Source organism: Plodia interpunctella, chromosome 24 (genome assembly GCF_027563975.2).
Source record: "Plodia interpunctella isolate USDA-ARS_2022_Savannah chromosome 24, ilPloInte3.2, whole genome shotgun sequence".
Taxonomy (NCBI): Eukaryota; Metazoa; Arthropoda; class Insecta; order Lepidoptera; family Pyralidae; genus Plodia; species Plodia interpunctella.
The window spans coordinates 4,563,394-4,583,903 of NC_071317.1; the positions used below are offsets into that span (position 1 = coordinate 4,563,394).

A 20,510-nucleotide genomic window follows, 5' to 3' on the forward strand; every position below is an offset into this window, starting at 1 on the left:
TTTTACTTTCACACCCTAATAAAGCACATTATAGGAAAGCTTATCTAACCTAACCTAAAAGTATGCACAATACGTATGGCAAAAATCTATTTAAACCTTAGATCTGGTTATGCCAAAATATTTTATGCCAAAGAACATTAGGTCTCAATCAACCCCGTGAGGGACGACACGTAGAGACTTGCATTAAACAGGTTGATATATAGGTTATGGTTTGAGGACCACATTCCGTTGGGCCATTGAGAAGAAAGTGTGATGAGTCAGTGTGACCTTGACAACGGGACTTCAGGTGCGTGCGCGCACCACACTAGGCGAATTTTGGATTGGAATGAATTTCTTATTATGCTTTTTGTGCATTGAATTAGAAAAGTAGAAAAAAACTGAAAACTTCAAAATGTATGAAAATAATGTCATTTACATGGGCGCCATAGCGTTGCAAACACTCTTAAAATCCAAACCTCGAAATGCATTCCAAATTATACATTTGAATGTAAAAAGACAAAATAGTTATAAGTTATAATATAATATTTTTTTATAATAGGCTTATTATTCCGTAGATATAGAATAGTTGCAAAGTCGTGTCTATTCGTAGCTTTTCGAGAAATTACTATTATAAAATATATTATAATAGGGACCAACACTGTTCAAATGAGTTTCTTTCGACATTTCTTCTCAGCAGTGGTCGTTCCGAAATGCCAGTAGTTTGTAGCTTATGAGAAATAACTATAAATATGAAAATTGACGAGAAAAAGTGCCTGTGAAGGTCTAATTTCTGAATAAATGATTTGAATTTGAATTTGAATATTATAAAATTTGAAGTGAAAATTTGTATATATCCAGAAATTAGACCTTAACATGCACCTTAACATTAACATGTTGGTAAATAATATTTGAAAAAATTAAATTCTTTGAATTTGACTAAAAATCTTTTGAAATAAATTTATAAATTAATCACAAACACACACAACTCACTCGACATTTAGCAATTTAAGTTATGTTTTAAATAATACCTATTTACAATATGTTACCTATTTACTAATATTCTTAGTTCTTACTTACTCACTTTTATATGTTGTGTTAAAACTGTAAAAAATACATTTAATTTCATGAAAAAATAAACTAACGCTAGTGGACTGGAAGCAAACATCGCAGCTCATGGACACTAGCAACCCGATACGGGTCACCGCGCACCGGTGCGTTGCCGACTTTTTATTACAAACAAAATAAAAAAAATACGCAAGCACGCATACAAAAAGCAAGTAGTGTGTTTCGAGAGCGGACTCATGGGATGGGTGAGGCCTGAACTTTCGCGGCGCGCCCACACCGGCGCGAGATTCGGTACCGTTCCCATGCGCGCTGGTGATCATCAAAAAAATTGTCATCATCATTTTCCATAAAAATTCAACTTCATCATCGTGATGGTTGGAGCAAAATTTTGCATACATGTAGTTTGAAGTATAGAAAAGGACATACTCACCTTTCATTGCGGAAAACTAACTGTTCCCGTGGAAAATTTCCGCGGGCAAAATCTAGTTAAAAGTAAATAAAAAAGGGCGCTCACTAGTGCTACACTACATTACAGTTTTATGAATTATATAATAATTAATGGCATGTACGTTTATTTTTTTTTCAACGTAATTTTAAACGCCTTATCAGAAATTCGAGGTGATGTAAAGGAAATATATTTAATACATACAGTACATAGTATCACTGCATAGTATAAAACAAAGTTGCTCCCCGTTGTCTGTATGTTTTAATATTTAAAACTACACAACGGACTTTTATGCGGATTTTTTGATAGATACAGTGATTCATGAGGCAGGTTTATATGTTTATTTAGTATCAGGCGGGTCGCTAGTTAGCTGAAAATCGGCGTTATGGTTTCCACAGCAACACGCTGAGCTGGTCGCCTTTTCGACAATATACTTACTGAATTGTTAATTTTAAGTCGCATAGTTAGTTAAGTTAATGTAATTTTTTGTCGAATATAAATATTTTCTTTCTTGAGTCTAGTTCATTATATTTCTTACATGACCTCGAAAGACTTCCTAGAAGATTTTCTAGTGACATTACATCGCTAGAAAATCAATATTTTGGATATTACAGCCATTCATACTAAAATTATAAATCTCAAAATGTTTTTGTTTTCAAGCGGGGATATTAAAATAATTTTATCTCTATTTATTAGATAAAAATGAGAAATGAAACAAAATTGTGTAGAGTCGTATTTTTAAAAAAATAATTTTTGTATAGTCTGTAATGTACGTTTCTAGTTCAAATTTTAAAATGTAAATAAGTCACAAATGGGCTCAGACGATTCAAGTTCAAATAGAAAGCTTAACTTTTAAGGTAGGGCTTGACGGTGGCCGTCGACCCCGTTTCCTAATGTGACGTTTTCTAAACACTAAAAGGTAATGGTTTCTGCTAATTATATTGAGTTAAACTCTCTAAGGGAACAACTAACATCGTACCTTGAGATTATACGGAGTGTTTTCTTTGGAGCGGTTACCGCCATAGAATATCTAAAATATCTTTTGTCGCTGTCGCACTTTGTAATGTTTGGTATTGACAGTAAGAGATAAAGCATACTTTAGCTCAAAGTAGGTTTTAACTTTTTTATAAATACAAGGTAAGACTACCGTGGACGTGTGGTGCGACAAAATAACTAATAACTGCTAAAGAGGGTTGACGTAAACGATGAGGGACTTAAAAATCCCCGGGCCCCGGGCTTCAATCCCGAATGCAACCGAGAACACGCCAAGTTGAGAAAGAAAGTGAAAGTTGATTTTAAAATAATAATTACGGACGAATCACACAGATTTAGCTAGCCTCAAAGTAAGTTCTAGACTTGTGTTGTGGGATACTAACTCAACGATACTAAGTATATTTTATAACATACACATATATAGATAAACATCCAAGACCCAGGCTAATCAGAAAAATATCATTGTCCATCATAACCCGACCGGGGATCGAACCCGGGACCTTTCGGTTCAGAGGCAAGTACTTTACCACTTCGCCACCAAGGTCGTCAATATTCCATTTAGGTGGATCCCCTTTAATTTGTTTGAACCATGTCCCATTGCTCAGTCGCGCTGCGTTGCAACGACACAGCACGTTGCGGCTATGTTCCGCTTGCTCCGTTGTTTTCTATATCTTTTGACACTGGCGTGCGTTGACGTACGTCAAATCTCCACACAATTTCTGCGTTGTCCGTCAACGGAGGACGACAAAGCGCAATGTAACATTGGGGCATAGCTCTTAGGACATGTTATTAAATCAAGACTTTACCTACAAGTTGTAATTTTTTATGAATGCGGCACCCCACCTAGTCGATTCTTCAAAGTACTTTCACAATGTAACCCGTTGTTGCATCAGGCGATTGATGTATTATTTAATAGTTTTATAATAACTCGTCTTACTGACCAGTTGACTGTCTATGTAAAGGATAACCTTGGTTCCTTTTTTTTTCTAACCCCGAAGTTAAAAGCTAGGTACTCTGATAACAATGTACATTATTTTTAAATGTTTACAATACATGTACTTAATAAGTTACAAAAAAATCTACTAATAAAAATGCTTACCTCTCTCTCTTTTCTTAAATATGCTCCCGGTTGCACCTTGGCTGTGACGCCCCAAAAGCTTTGTCCACTTAACAATGCAATTGAAATTTTTGAAAATTCGTTTCATTGTAACCTTATATGGGTTGCAGTTTTTGCATCATAAATTCAATATTTTTTTTCATTTTATTATGATATACAATATATTATTTATTGACAAAGGAAATTTATTTAAAACTAAGTTTACCTACTGCCGACTTCCAAAGCAGGTGAAGTCAAGCGGCACAACTAACTTCAACGCAGCCTTTTATTCAAAGACGTCAGTTATAAGAGTTTTATCAGGTTAAATATATTTTTGAAAATAAATGTATTTATATCCAATGAAATTCTAAATGTGTTGTTGTATTAATCACCTATTATCACAGCTGTCAAGAATATGTACTTACGAGTATACTTATATTCGTCTATAATATTAAGCATACTACCTAATTAAATTTTTAGATTAGGCTTAAAACAATAGGATTGTAGTCCGATCGGGGCGCGCGAGAACTGAGGGCTTTGTGCAGGTTTGCCACCACAATATAAAAAATGTAAACTCATGTTTTTGCAAATAAATCATATTTGCCTTTGTCTTTGCTATTTCACCATCGAGTCGATTCGAAGTGAGATGCAGCGAACCAATCACATTGCACCATTGTGACGCAACTACAATCACACTGCAATGTCAATGGTCGGCTGTGTCTCACTTCGAGTCGATTCGATGGTGAGATGAGAAGTCAAATGCAAACCAGCAATAAGCCCTCTGCATAAGGGTCATGCTAAAATAGTATTCCATATAATATTATTTAAAAAAAAATATTTTTATTTTTTTGTTTGTAATGAATAAACTCAAAAACTACTGGGTCGATTTTGATGATATTTGGCACAGAGATAAACGAAACATTCAGGAGTGAGATAGGCTAGGAAAGGAAGCCGGGGCGGGCCGCTAGTTAATAATAAAGATGGCGATGGACACATAAGTTTTCCCTTTCGACCACATCCTCAGTTATGGCAGTTTCACCACGCTAAATCCGAATTCCTAAAGCAAGATATCAGGTTTTTCGGAATGTTACATAGTATTTATTTACATAATCTGTACTGTAGCAATATAGTAAGAAAGTAACTGAATTTCTGTCTGTTAAGTCGTTATATATAACGACAATTATATATCAAATTAGTTCAAAAAATTTTATAACATTTTTTGAACTAATTTGAATATGGTACTTTGTTCTACTATTGTAAGTGTAACCTAGACCTTAGTAACCCAGATCAAAGTCATGTCAGATGCCTTTAGACGGCTTGAATAAAATCTGGCATTAGTGCTAGAAATTATAAGAAAAAGAAAAAAAGGAGAAGTACCAGAATATTTCTTTTTTTATTAAAACTTTATAACATCATAGGCTCACTGCATATTTTCCAGTAGTTTTACCCGGGTGAAGCCGGGGCGAGATGCTAGTGAATAAAATTAATAATTACCAACATTAAACATATTTATTATAATAGAAAATGAAAAGAAAAATATAATCAAGCAAGTATGTAATTTTCTCACAAATAATGACTATCATTCAAACATGATCACTATCCATGTCAAAATAGGTTTTATGTTTTCTATTAGTGGGTTTAATAGTTTTAGATAAGCCTGAATGGGCAAGTATTAAAGTAATATTTTTTTCCCACTTGAAAATTGTGACTTGTGTTGTCTTTTGATGCTTTTTGGAAATTCCAAAAAGCTTAATAAGTACAATACTAGCCTGAGAAATCAAATATTTATTTTCGTAAATTAATGAACGGAAGGCAATATATACATATTTTAAGGATTATTGTCTATCTTGCTTCCAGTGAAGGAAAATATCGCGCCACCTGTACCACTAGTAGGCAATTGAGTATGCAACTGTTTGCCCACTAATTAGGCACGTGTAGTCGCAAAAGTCCTGTCAGATGCCATTAGGGGGCTTGAATCTGACACTAGTAATGTTCGTAATAAGACACCTGAAAAGAAAGAAATTTTTATTTCTTATTTCAAAAACACATTCTACTTTTAAAAAATCTACCTAATAGATTTAAATCATAGATAAAATTAATGTCTATGATTTAAATTCTTCTATCCTACTAAGATTATAAACGCGAAAGTTTGTGAGGATATGTGTGAGGATATTTGTTACTCTGCCAAAACTATCCATCTACTATATGCATTGTTATGAAATATTATACACGTGTAGTGTAGAATATAACCTGGAATAACACATAGGGTACTTTTTATCCCGAAATTTCCACGGGAGCGAAGCCCCGGGGCGCAGCCAGTAGGATATAAGTAAGAACGTAAAGACTCGCGCCAAAATCTCTGTGACAGAAAGTTTTTATCGGGGCCGGTGTACTAAACTTTTCCGGTTTCGAAGTGACCCCGAATTTCGTGAATTAAAAAAATAGCTACATATAAAATTAGGAGGCGTTTATGCGATAGCTGACCATTCTAATAACTTTATATTTATTTTTTTCCATATTGATCAAAAACGGAATAAATACGTAATAATTATTGATTTAGTCATAATGTTAGCTCGACTACATTGCGCTTGCTCCCAGTAACAATTGCAGCTCGATATCTTACTCAATATACTATAATTAAGTTGCTTTAAAATCTGTTTTATTGTTATGTAAATAAAAGCTATTATATGAAAGCAAAAACTAACAACATCAATAAACAAACATTGGTTACGACGTTAATTTTCACCGGTAGTTTGCACAAGAAAAATCAAGTAATCACACTTTTTCTTTCGTTTCATTTACACCTTCGAAAATAGCGTAAGAGTGCGTATTTGAGTGTCGTAAACGCGAACCTCGCTTTCTATGAGTAAATATTTGTTTATCTACTTATCCTTACGTACCTTACGGCGTGTCAGTTAACACAAAACGTCAAACTGTTCAGACGTCACAGCCAAAAAGGCGGTGGGGGTCGTAAGGATAAAATCCATCAGTTTTTTGAGAAAAGTATCATACATATCTTGCCCTGCGTCGGGTTAGTACGTCACTCGCATAATGATGTGGAAAAGTATAGCCTTGTTAGCCATAGTGGCTTCAGTGCAGTGTAACCCGGTGAAGGAAAGCGGCTTAGCTGAAAAATTCGTTAGTGCCGTCTCGGAGTGCATAGAAAAGGATACGTCGTTATGTTTGAAGGTGATTTTCCAATGGATTTTTAGTGCTGTGAAGTGATTTGTGAAACATTGGACTGTGCAACTTCAGTTTTTTGGTTAGGAAAAAAATCCATGTCTATTTGACTGCGTTTTCAGTCAATTCCAACGTTGAATCAATAATCAGGGTTCGATGGACTGTGTTACTTTAAAAAAATACCTCGTTTCTTTGACTCCGTTTTCAGTCTATTCAAATTTCGAATCGATAAAATATCTGGCTAAAAAAAAAGTGAACTAAGTAAACTCAAATAATTTTTCCTGTCTGTTTCAGGAAAAAGCGTTGAAACTCACCGAAAGACTGTCTCTGACGAAAGACGTCAGCCTCCTGGAAGGCATGTCTCTGGTCAACACTGGCTCAGCTCGATCAGCGAGGAGTTACGAACCGCTAGCTGAGGAGCCAAAAGCCAGGGAAATCCAATTGAACGAGAGGATAGCCAACAATATCGGAGACTTCTTGGATGGCCATGTGCTGCAACTGCGCCTGACAGAACCTGAGGCGGAATCCAGGGAATTGGATGAGGAAGGTAAGAACTAAATTGTACTTATTCTTCTACTTTTAAGTCTAAATAAATAAATTAATTTTGAGCCACAGAAATTGCCTTCTTTTGGACTCATTGAGGTCTATTAAGGTATTTGACAGTTATTTAACTAAATTATCTACTTTTATTTTTTTATCATATATTAAAAAAAAAGTCTTGTCGAACATACGATTAAATTCAAAACTAATTTATTTTTCAATTGTGTCTGTTTGAACTTTGTTAAAACAAAGTTCAAACAGGCTTATATCATATTCCTTATGCCTTAATTGAAAAAAAAAAATTGGTCTTGTGAAGTTTTAGCTGAAAAAATTAGATTATGTATTGGTCCATGGATCAATTACATAATGTATTTAACATTATGTTAAGGGTTTTGATTCTAACATTTCTTGTCAAGCTTCCGAAATATATTGTATGTGCCTATCTTTTGTACTACCTATTTATATATTAGGAGACTTATGAACTGTGAAAAAATCGTTACACGCAATAATGTTGATCCAACAATGTTTACCACCAATTTCTAAAGCACAGGTGAAGAAACATCACTACAGCCTTTCAAAAACTTAATGAATAATTAGGTCATAGAAAAGATTTTTCACAGGTAAAAGTAGCATCCACGCAATTAGGTCACTTTAGGGCCATTGCAAAATTTTGTCAAACGCACTGGCCATTGCAAGTTTTTGTCAAATGCACGAAGGAAGATTATGATATTTTGTCAAATGCAAGGAAGTTTGTGAAATTTTGTCATCGCACGTGACAAAGAAAATAGTTTTTGTAAATTACAAAACAATAGTTCAAAATGAAAACACGGAAATTAAATGTATAATAGACGTTACCCGACTAGTATTTGAACCTTGACTCGACATTTTAAAACAAAGATGCTTTCTCCTAAAATTTGCATACAGAAATTACCATGATATTTCTCAATAGATCACATACTATGTTTCCCTCATTAATGCTTTGAAATATATACATATAAGTCATACTTGTGTAAAGGGATGTCTCACGCGTGCCAACTTGGAGTGTGGCCTCTCTCTTAGAGTTTCCTATGTAACAAAATGTTTGAATACATCTTACTGCCTTTCTCTCTATATTTTTAGCGTCTTACCATTTTTTTAATATTGCATCTTCTTATAATTTCAATTAATTGGATACTATTTAATATCAGAAGATGATATAAGATAATTAGATCTAACTAAATTCAGTTTTAGCAATAACATTGTGGAAAAGAAGAAGAGTGAACTAGATCTTGCTCCTGAAGCTCCTACCATTACATTTGACATAATTTTGTGTTAGGTAATCATAAAATTAGCAAGTTTGTCATGGCAGTGTTATCGTAACCCAGCCTAAATTTAATAGACCTATATCGTCACCGTATGACGGCGTTGATTGGGAATACTATTTTTCCATGTCAAGATTATTAAGTAGGTGATAGTAAAACACCCTCTGAATAAAAATCTAAAACATCCTGTAATTATCGATATTTCCATCACAATCTATACCGCTTCATCGAGTTTTACATTCTCATTTTTGATGTTCCAGAGCCCAGAGTCCATATTAAAACTAAATCTTCAAATTATTATATTAGTGAAATTTTAACGGACTGCCAAACTTATAATAATCTTTAGGAATGTTATTGTTACCTATCAACTGTCAATACAAGAAGCATCCTTCAATCAATCTCTTAGCGATGTCATGTCACGGGAAGATAAGAAAGTGTTCCTTTTCTAGGGCGGGAACTACAAGCGAATGTTTCCATTCAATTACCGATTCATTATGCTAATTCAAATTCAGAACACAATGCAGACGTTTGTCTGATGTGTTCTATTTTTAACTGAGTCACGTTACGTGGGGTTATTAGTAGATGAGAGACGTCCCTTTAAAAAGCCGCGTAATTTTTTTATTCATATTCATAATTTGGCGGGAGTTAACAATTGTAGGTTAGGATTTTGTTTTTAATTTTAGGTATCTCTACTTTATTTATTATTTATATTATTTATTTATATTAGGAATTCTCGTATGTTGAGAAACATTAAAAAAGTATAATTTTTTTCTTTCACTAACTTTTTTGTACTGGTAAAAATATAGAAAAATTACTTTTGCCAGTATATAATTAGTTAATTACTTGCATTTTCCTAAATAAAAGAGTTGAAATGATTTTTTTAAAATTACGTTCGCTTAAGGGCATTTCGTGCCCTTACATAAAATTTACTCCCGTAGAGAGATATTACAAAATATACCTACATTATAATAATCGTTTGTTATTTTATGTAAAAATAAGTTACTCATACAAATGGAGCTTGATCCGAGAATTATTGTACGTTTTAGTAATCATCATCATCATCATTTAAGAACGTCTTTCTTGTCGGTGGACCAACTTCCATCTCTTTCTATCCTCAGACATTCGTCAGACTCAGATATCCTCAGACGTCAATCTTACTCCCTTCCTTATTTGATCCATATAAGCCCTTCTTGGCTTTCCCTTTCTTCTTTTCGCTTCTATTATGTTTTTAATTAGATTATCAAGTTGCACAAGGTGGTCAAACATTTTTCCACGCATATTACGAATATTGATAAAATATACATTTTTTTTTACAGGCCGTGGCAAGAAGAAGAAGATAAAGAAGCTGCTCCCTCTTCTTCTGCTCTTGAAGCTGAAACTCGCCGCATTAGTTCCTCTCTTTTTGGGTATCATCGCCTTCGCTGCGGTCAAGGCAGTCTTTCTTGGCAAGATTGCCTTCGCCATGAGTGCCTTTAACCTGGTTAGGAAACTGTTAGCAAAGGGAGGTTCAGGTCACAGCTCAGGTTCTATCAGTATCACCCCCCACCATCACGAAGAACACCCAGGGTACAACTACGAGCCAGCGCAAGGATGGAGCAGGCAAGCGAGTGATGCATCTTCGATGGCCTACGCAGGCCAGTTGAACTAGATTTATGTGTGCGTGTGTAATTTATTGTGTGTGTATGTGTATTTATGTTGCCATGTATGAGTATTGAGTACCTCAGTCTATTTATTGAGTAAATATTTATTCGATAATGTTTTTCTATTGTTTTCTTTGACTTTCTCATTAAAATGTATTAGAATTCTTCTGTCATGAGTCTGCTGGAAAAAAATTAATTAAATCATTCAAAATAAGGCGTTCCTTTGTACTCTGTCTACCTATAAACTGTTAAATAAATTTGTAAGAAGGTCTAAAGGCTCTCGATTAATCTTCTTCTTTTTTTGAAGTCTGTTAAAAAGGAATGGAATGACTTACGATAAGATACGAGTAGAAAACAAACTAGTTTTTGAAAATAATAAGGAGATTTCTTAATTCTGAATTAATTCAGCCGAACTGCCATGGTTTCGATAGCTCAGTGGCGCGGGTTCAATTCCCGCTCGACTCCAGAATTTTTTTATCTCATTATTATTTTCAAAAATAAGTTAAAAAGCATGCGTGACATGTATAACAAATCAATTTTAAAACAAACTAGTTTCTAGTGTTCGATATAGTTTCACAGACACTCTTTTACGTCAAATTTTAAATTAAATAGAGTACTATATAATTTAGTTTGTAGCTTTTTTTAGTAGTAACTTTTGAATGGTATTTTTCGTTATATCTTTTCACCCTCATTTAACTACTCCAAAGGTCAAATTTAAAAAAATCCTGAAACACGTGTTTCATTATTTTTGTTCCATAGCATTTATGCCAATTTTCAAGTAGATCAGTAAAGATTTTCGTTATTTTTCATACAAACTTTACCCCTTTAGGTGTCGAATTTTGAAAATTCCTTTCTTATCTGTGCACTACGTAATAACCTAAAGCCCAAATTTCGCGTTTATAGCTTCAATGGTTTAGGCTGGGCGTTGATTAGTAAAAAACGCTTGTTCTTTTACATATACGGATTATAAAGAGGTATGCGTTTTTGAATTTGTATGTTTGAGGCGGGTAATATCCGAAACTAACTAACCGATTTCAAAAATTCTTTCACCATTAGAAAGGCACATTATCCAAGATTGCTATAGGTTATATTTTATCTCAAAATTCCCACGGGAGCGAAGCCCCGGGGTACGATCTAGTCCGTTTATATAAAGGAATCATATATTATTTATAGGTAAAGTCTTTAATATCTGTAGGTCGAGTGATACATACCTATTGTGTCGCAGTTTAGCCAATAAATTTTCTTACTTTCTTTCAAAACAAATTCAAACTCCCAATCAATCAAAGTTCAATAAATTAAGCGTATAATTCAAATGTATGTAATAGCTGTCACATTTATGATTGATACCTATTTAAAAGATAAACATTTTATATATGAACTTGTATATTTTTTTGTGTGTGCATAGTGGCGTGTGTGCATAGTGGCAGCTCTGTCCTCATTGACATAATATCTTTCAAGAAATGCATAAATATAAAAAAGAAATACTTTTGATGTCTCACAGCCTTAATACGTTTTATAATTGTAAAAGTTTGTCATAATTTGAATTAAATATATTGTGATAGGTGTATTTATTATAATAAAAAAAACATGAACTTTTGTCAGTGTTAGTAAGTACCTACTGGTAAATTAAAATGTTTAGGATTCATTTTCATATTTAGTATAAGATCGATTAATTGAAATAACACAATGCAAATAATGATTATCAGCGACAAAGAATACATTAAATCTTTCAAATTACTATAAAAGGAGAAGTAAAACTGATAAACATTACAAGACACCATTTAAAACGGTTTGTTCAGCGAAATATTCAACCAAACATTAAATTAATTATGCGAAAATAACTCAAGAAATAATAAAAAATACATCATAAGTAAGTATCGTCAAATATGGTAATTGCCAGTAGTACTATCGAGTAGTCTTACTAACCTAAACAACCTAAGGCTTAAACTCCCAATGGAGTTTTGTTTTACTAGTAGCTCAATTTTTAAGTGTAATAATTATGGTTGTCCTACTGTTCCAATGTGCAATAAAAAAGCCGCTCTTACATCGATAAATGCTAGGAGTATTATATAGTTTCATCTAAATTTTGGATAACATTTATTAGAGTCAGAAATCTTGTTACAGTCAACGAATATAATGATGTCCATGCAGTAAACTCTTGAGGAGTTCTCTTTTCGAGAGCCAATCCCGGTTGCACCATCTTGAATATGAATGAGAAGGTAAATGGGATCAACTCTATCAAGTGAAGAAAGTACAATACAAAAAAGGTAAAGTATGATTACAAACAGACGAGACAGATGCAACTATAAAATCGCTAAATAAGACACAAATTCACAAATTTTCCTTTGAACATTTTCAAATTATAAAAAATATTTATAAAACAATTTATATATTTGTAATTCATTCTTCTATGAATGAATGAATGAAATATTTATTCAATTGAATCAAAGTAAAAATAGATGTTATGAATAAATAGATTATGTGACCTTATATGTTCCGCCAGAAGTATGACATGTAATTGTTATTATACTTATTAATAACATAATTAAATAGGCGTTAATTTAGAAATTAATAATATTTTAAAAGGATATCTACTAGATTTTAATTTCAAAGGTATATAGTATCATTAAACAGTTTCTGGGCTGGTGTTAGAAACAGCTGAGAAAACTCGGGAGAAACGGGTTTTCTTTAGCCTTAATTTATGAGATTTTTGGGCTGTCCAGTCATTGGCGTACCTAATGTATTCCCTAAAAGGTTACATTATTTTATTGACGGACTATATCAATTAATTGAACATATAATATGTTTATAACTATACTTAAACTTCTCAAAAAATACACAATTATAGAACAACTAAATATAAGTCATTACATCTATTGATACCATTCCTAAAACACTCTCAAAAGCCTATTTTAATGTTAGTCATAATAATAATTAGCACTACTTAAATAATGCTTTATTATCTATAAATGAAAAAGAAAACTTAAAATACAATGAACATTTTATTTATTTTACAATACGATCACAGAGTGAATAAAATTGAGGTTCAGTCCAACCTCTTACTTTTTCTCTATAAATTTTACGTCATTCACATAAAAGTCAATAATTATATCAACCATAAAATCTATTATATTTAGTACTACTATATACAATTTTATTCAGCGAAACGAAGCCTTAATTCAAAATACAAATTGTAAAATGTGTCATTATTGAATAAAGCCATCAATAGAAAAGTGAAAATGGCCGTGAACTATCGAAATAAATATTAATGAAAATAAAAATCCGTGGTCAGTATGGCAGGGTGTCATCTAAGTTTCTCATAGCTATATCGTTTTAATATGTTAATACGGCACGGCTTAGTGGGGGGATTTTGGATAAAAAAACTGTTACCAATCAAAAGTTTATCACAGTTGCATTGCCGTCGAGTCGCACAAGACAGCAAATATGAAGGTTTTCGTTGCTTTTCTCGCTTGTGTCCTATACGTGAGGGCTGGACCAGTGAACCAAGATGATTCTGTTGTGAAATTAGTTGCAAACCAATTCATTCATTGCGTGAACAGTGATCTAAGTTTGTGCTTGAAGGTTAGTGAAGTGAAGTGTGGTCAGCAATTGCAAGTGATTCCTTGGATTTTGATGATAAAGTTACACAAAATTGGAACTTCTGGATTGTGTTATATATGACACAATCTAAAGCTGCATTAATCGATATTTCTCTGGCTTTTATAGTACGTCTATAAAACCTGGAAGCGTGTCTTATGAAGTGTCAAAACGCGGAATTATGAGTGTTAATTTTTTTGTTTGAAAAATGCCATTGATTTGTTTACAAATGCTGACTACATACAGTGTCGTAATAGATGGTCTAATGGAAGTTATTTATATCAGTTATTTAACGAGTTAATATGTGTTTCTAGTTCAAGGCAGAAGTTGAACGGTCTAGACAAGTTCAGTACTGGTTTGAAGTGCTGTTTTTATAATACCAACAGTCTATAAGATAAAAACCTGTCGTTATATTAATATATGATTTTTTAAAGGAAAAACTAATGACAAGAGTCAATTGAAAAAAATCCTTAAAATTAAAAATATTTTAAATTATCAAAATTATACTTTTAATTGAAACAAATAAGTAACAAAAGCAACTAATTCGAAAATATAATTTTGAATCTTGAATTTTTGGAATGTGAGAATGATCAAAATTGATTCCTGCAAAACTTAATATTTACTATTGAAATTCCATGAAGTTATTGTAAAAGCTTTAAAAATAATAATAGTTGATTCATAACGGAACTTTTCTAGTCAAAGAAAGCCATAAATATGTTTACACAAAGAAAACTTGATGACTCTAATTAGACAGGATTGGCTGACGATTTATTTTTAATGAGATACTTTTTTACGACCTTTATTATTTAATCACTATACAAAAGAAGTTAACAGCAATTAACTTAACCACTTAACTACAAAAATATTTTCTTCTGACGAGAAATGATGTTAATTCATTGAATATACATATATTAGCTACAAATATTGAAATATTATTTTTTGGATAATTAAACAAATAAACAAAACACTAGTATTATATTAATTACTTTTTATAATAACATTATCATCTTGACGTGAACCCTATCGAAGCTTTGATCATGCTCTGCTCTTACATGCTCTTTGAGAATGCGTTTGTTACCGTCTTCTTCTTGATCTCCTTCCCACTTATTTAGGCTTAACACAGTATTAGCCTATTAGCTATTTATCTTTATACTTCATTAAATAACCATAGTTTTCTCATTCCTTCAGGAAAATGCCTTGAAAGCGACAGAACGTCTCGGAACAGTTCGCAAGCTGTCCATCATAGATGGCGTTACTATCATCAACAATAGCCCCAAGGAAGCCAGGAGTCTTGACTCCTTGCCCACTGACCCCGAGGCCAGGAACAAGCAGGTAAATATACTATTTATTGAATATACCATATCACCTGAACTATGTCATGAGAGTTGAAAATACATCTGGTATTTTTTAAAATAAAAGTTTTGTACTTATTCGAAAGTAATGAATCATATTTTTACATTTAATATGTGATAGAAGGAAAAATTGAAGCTAGAGAAAGGAAAGGAAAACCAAGAAAAGTATTCATAAATGATTAAAAGATAAGGCACAGCTATAATATATAATAGCAGAGAACAGAGTAGAATGGAAAATGTTCCATCGACATGAGCCTCGTTCTTAAATTAACTGAAATAATATCGTTAAACTATCAGTGACATTATTATTATAAAACTAGAACCTATGTGCCGATAAAAAGCTAGGTTATAGAAACAAAATACGTAAAAAGTGATAATATTTTTGAACTTCCACAGCGTGAATTAATATATAATTCACTCATCCTCACGTACCTATGCTTGGTTACATTCCCGCCTTTTTGTAAAGAGAAAATCAATCTTAATTCGTTTATAAACCGATATATAAAATTATTATCACATGTATTAATCCCACGAGAAACAAGCCATATATTCATAGACAGAGATTAAGTATTTCCATTTGTCACGATACCTGGATGTCCGTTCTAAATTAGTTGACGAAACTTTTATTTTGTGACGAAATTTTTTGTCAAATGTTTTGACCACAGGTGACAGAAAGACTATGGGAGAAAGCCACAGACCTTCTGCAGCAAGGTGAACTGGAGCTCAGCTATGCCGGTGGAGAAGAAGAAGAGTCGCGGGCTCTCGATGAATGTGAGTGTATAGTGGAGAAAGTAACATTTAATTTGATTCTTGCAATCAAAAATTAAAACAACGATAGGTTATGATTAATTCCGAAAAGCAATATAGTTGTGTCTCCGGTTACTTTCGGAGCTGTGATGCCTACAAGGAAATTATTATTTTTTATCAGAAATCTCTTTTCAACAATATTTGCAATTGAAACAATGTAAAATACATCAGAAAAATATGTAGGATACGGCGGTACACACTTTGTATTCTTCCACTATAATTTACATGAATATGTGTGTGAAAGCTCTCTCGTGCATGATAATAATGGTCAGATAAAATCTGTAAACAAGTTTTGTATAGCAAGTTCCCAGGGCCTTAATAAAAAATCGCCAAGTGTCTGTTGGATAAGTAATAGATGCCAATTTGACCCTGAGAAACTATTTTCTAATGAATCAAGACTAAAATAATTAGGTATATTAAAAAAAATATTGCATAAAAATCGAGACTCGAACTAACAGCACCTAAAAACGCGAGTTTTACACGAATTTCTCGAAAAATATGGTAATCATTAATAAAATACTTTCGTTCCGGAATGAGATTGGAGTTTTCTCTGACCAAAATAAGTCGATCAGGTTCCGATGTGGGTCGAAACACGCATATAAAGCCAGTTAAGGCTTAAATTGATTTGTTGTCGTGAATAGTACCGTTTAAAGTTTCTACCCACTTAATATCACTATGACTTATTGTATCCGTAATTTTAGTTCTAAATTGAACAGCACAATATTTAGTTTCGGAAATAACAAATGACTTACTAGGTTGCTTAGTTTCTGATATCGTATATACTACTGATTTCAATATATATCATTTTGAATTATCAAGATAATAAATATGGAGATACTTCGACTACAACTAAATAAACCAATCTAATAGCAAATAGCTTCAAAGTAAAGTAACAACCTCTTGAAATTCCTTGTTTTGACGGTCCTGTGAGTTGAAAAGTCATACATAAAGGCAGTCAATTGTATACCACTTTGGCCAAATATTATAATGAAGGGAATAATAATGTTGAAAGTTATTGGCATAGATATTGAAGCGTGGGATTCTGATGATTGTATTTAATGCGTGAAGCCAATACTATCATTATGGGCATATTAGATGTGTTAACATATTTTTCTTTTCGTGTACTTATGTATAATTTGAAGCATGATAATATCCGTTTATTGTTGAGATTAAAGAGATGATTAGTTTCTAGTTACTTCTTCGTTTATTTCATTAGATTCAAAGGCATCTAGGGGAGCTTGGCGAGCCTATATCCTTGGTAGCGACGAAGTAACTAATCATTAATGTTTTATTTTCTCCGTAGCGGAAGAAGCCCGTGGCAAGAAGAAGCAAGGCAAAAAGAAGTTGAAGTTGCTCATTCCCCTTCTTCTCCTGGCTAAAGCCAAGGCCGTTGCTATAATAGTCCTTTCTCTCGTGGTCATCGCTGCTTCGTTGTTCAAGCTCGCCGTGATGGCCAAGATCGCATTCATCGTCAAAGCTATCACAGTCCTAAAGGCTCTCTTACATAAGAAGCACCATGAAGAAGACCACGGCTGGGCTCCAGTGGAAGAACATTCCCACGGAGGTCACGGCGGATGGGAAGGCGGCTGGTCCAGGTCTAAAAACGACGGATCTTCACTCGCCTATTCTCACTACAGAAAGTAAAACTTGAAAAACGTTTGCCATGATGACCTGGAGGTAAAGTGACAGATTTTTGTCGAGACTTGATCATAAAAATATTATTTGCCGTTTTTTTAGTGTTTTAACTACGTTCCATCTATCAGCTACATATATCAACTATTTACAATTTGTAGTGACATAGTTGGAATTAGGATCATTTGTCTGGGTCAGATTATATTTTAATTTATCTTATTTATTTGTGTGTATGTTGTATGAGTGAAGTTTTATTTCTTTTTCTTTTCGGCCATTTTACTTCTATAGAAGATTATATTGGTTAATTTGACCGAAAAGGAACCTTTCAATGTATATGTGTGATAGTTTATTTATTTTTACTTATAGTATTATAGTTATGTATGTACATAATTATTTTGAGTTATACCAAAAATAATTTATTTTAAGTTATTTTTATAGATTAAGTTTTTTTTTTCAGCAAATAATGCCAGTACAAAGATGCTCAATTTTATTTATGCGTTTTTTAGTTAAATGTATTTAATTTATAGACAAATCAAAATGTGTTTATTAAAATGTATATTTTTTATATTATATGGAGTCAAAGAAGTGTATATTAATAATCGAACGAGTACATATAGTCATTTTGCTTATTTAAGTATTAGATATGTAACTCTATTATATATTTATTTTATGTATTATAAAATATTATATTTATATCTGATCTCCTTTCTTAAGCAATGTATTTATTTAAAGATATAGATAAGTATATATTTTTTTATTATGCAATTTATATATGTGTATCGTGTATCACGAAAATTGAGTATATATGTGACTGTGTGATTGTGTGTGAGCGAGTTATTATTTATCCTCCGATTAAGTTATTAAATACTTACAAAGTTATTACAATAAACAGCATTTAAAAATATATATATTTTTTAATTTATTTTAACCCTCCCTGGTTCCATCACTATGTCCCACAGATGGGTATGTATTGAAGTTGAAGTTGGTGTGACAATAACACATCTTTATGCACTACGGGGGTAGGGAGATGATGAGGGGTGACAATGGACAACCAAGGATACTGACGACAGTGCGAAGTGAAGACGAAAATGTTTGATAGCGGACCCAGAGCTTCGACGCTAAACGACTGAGGAAGAAATCGGGTAAATGAGCTCTAATATGAGAGAGCCAAGAGTAGCCAAACCCGAAGGCCACGTTACTGCATGCCGTTTTTAACTGCAAGCGTAGGAAGAGATCATATCAGAATAACATTATATCTTATCTGATCGTTTTTCCGGCTTCTTCCTCAGCCGTAAAGCGTAAAGTTTTCTTTTCCAATTCGCGCGGTGCTTGCCATCCTTTGTTGTAATATCAGAAACATTATTTCTATTATAAGATTACCTAGTATTCTATAATTTATACCAAAAGTTAAGACAATGAGGCTTGTGCACTTTCATTTCATTGGTATTTTTCTACAACATAACTGAACAACTTCTTGATTATTTTATTTGTAAACTCTTTATTGCACGAAGAAAACACATAGAAAGAAAGCAGTAAAATAAAGAAAGGGACGCGTACAAAGTATTTGTTTTATACAAAATAGTACTTATTTGTTTTCATTATCCTTTCTCAAAGCAAATTAAAAATGTCTGAATATTACCAAATATGAAAGAAAGTTTAAAACGAGTTTGTACGTGGTATATATTCCAATATATACCACGTACAAACTAGATTCTAATCTAGGCACATAAAAATACATAATAATAGTTTTATTAAAATAGCCTACTATAATAAAGTTAGCAACAATTTTCTTATCGACAAAAGTGTTAGAATTTCTTAGCTTTCTTTGGCATTTGTATAAAGAATGTCGTCATTGTTATATTGCCTGTCAATAATATTAGGAGCTTAAAATTTTAGTAATTAATTCAAAACATCATAAGGCTCCGTCATATTATATTTATATACCTCTTGCTCGTACCCAGGGGAAAAGTACATAAAATAATGAATGAAAAGCTATGCATTTCCTGAAACCGTATTTTTTTCCAAATCTTTTTCTGTCTACCTCGTTTAGCATAAAGACATAATTCCGTGTTCCGTAAGGAATTATATTTTGCTTCCTGTCCGTGTTAATATTTTCATAAAAATAAAGTCTGCAAAATTTCGCAGAGCAAATTTCCTTAACAAACATTTATGTTAAAAAATGTCAGTCGTCTTAGAAAATTACGAATTGCTATCATTTGTATGCCGAGGCAACATTGCTAAGTCTATGTTGTCAGGTTTTTTAGCGTCTTTGTGATAAAATGTACTGTGAGCGTTCATTACGACCTTGCTACGAAGTACTTACTAAGTCCATGTTTACGACATATTCGCGTCTATCAAAATGACAAGACAACAAAAATCTTCCTTCTATGATAGATTAGCTTTTTTCGTAGAACGTCACATATGCTAACCGATCCACGGAGTTTTTTGTAAAAATTTAAATCGTATGGACAACATTTTAAGAAAACTGAACCGCGCCTTTGGCGTAGGTATGTAAATTTAACTAATTCCAGATTAACTGGGCGTAAATGTTTGTGTCCGGCGTAAATCCATCACCTGGTATCTTGTAAATTGTCACTCTCCGTAGCTTGTGAACTTATTAAACTGACGTTAAAAAACTTTGTCCCACTTTTGAGGAGATATCTAAGACTTGTCATAATCATGCGCAGATTGATGTCGTCAAGTGATGTCGTCACAATGGGTGCTAATGGTCTGAAAACTATGGATGTCAAGGCCCGTGCGAAGTAGGTAAAGACAAATATATTATATAAATATATAATCAACTTGGGGTAAAAATATATTTTTTTGTATGTATATCGCGTTACAAACAGTTTGTAACGCGATAACTTGTACCAACCGTTGTTC

At 32.8% G+C, this 20,510-nt stretch overlaps 2 protein-coding genes across 2 annotated transcripts; both read left to right on the plus strand.

The window, feature by feature from the left end:
- The first annotated feature begins 6,571 nt into the window (after nt 1–6,571).
- On the plus strand, nt 6,572–10,358 carry LOC128680536 (uncharacterized). Its single transcript, XM_053763757.2, has 3 exons — nt 6,572–6,767; nt 7,053–7,305; nt 9,916–10,358. Exons 1-3 carry the CDS (start codon nt 6,630–6,632, stop codon nt 10,245–10,247), a joined length of 723 nt encoding a protein of 240 aa, XP_053619732.1. The 5' UTR covers nt 6,572–6,629; the 3' UTR covers nt 10,248–10,358.
- A 3,271-nt stretch (nt 10,359–13,629) lies between these two features.
- LOC128680534 (uncharacterized) lies at nt 13,630–18,531 on the plus strand. Its single transcript, XM_053763756.1, has 4 exons — nt 13,630–13,821; nt 15,025–15,168; nt 15,854–15,959; nt 17,299–18,531. The coding sequence occupies exons 1-4, from the start codon at nt 13,684–13,686 to the stop codon at nt 17,637–17,639; spliced, it is 729 nt and encodes a 242-aa protein (XP_053619731.1). The 5' UTR covers nt 13,630–13,683; the 3' UTR covers nt 17,640–18,531.
- The last annotated feature ends 1,979 nt before the right edge of the window (nt 18,532–20,510 follow it).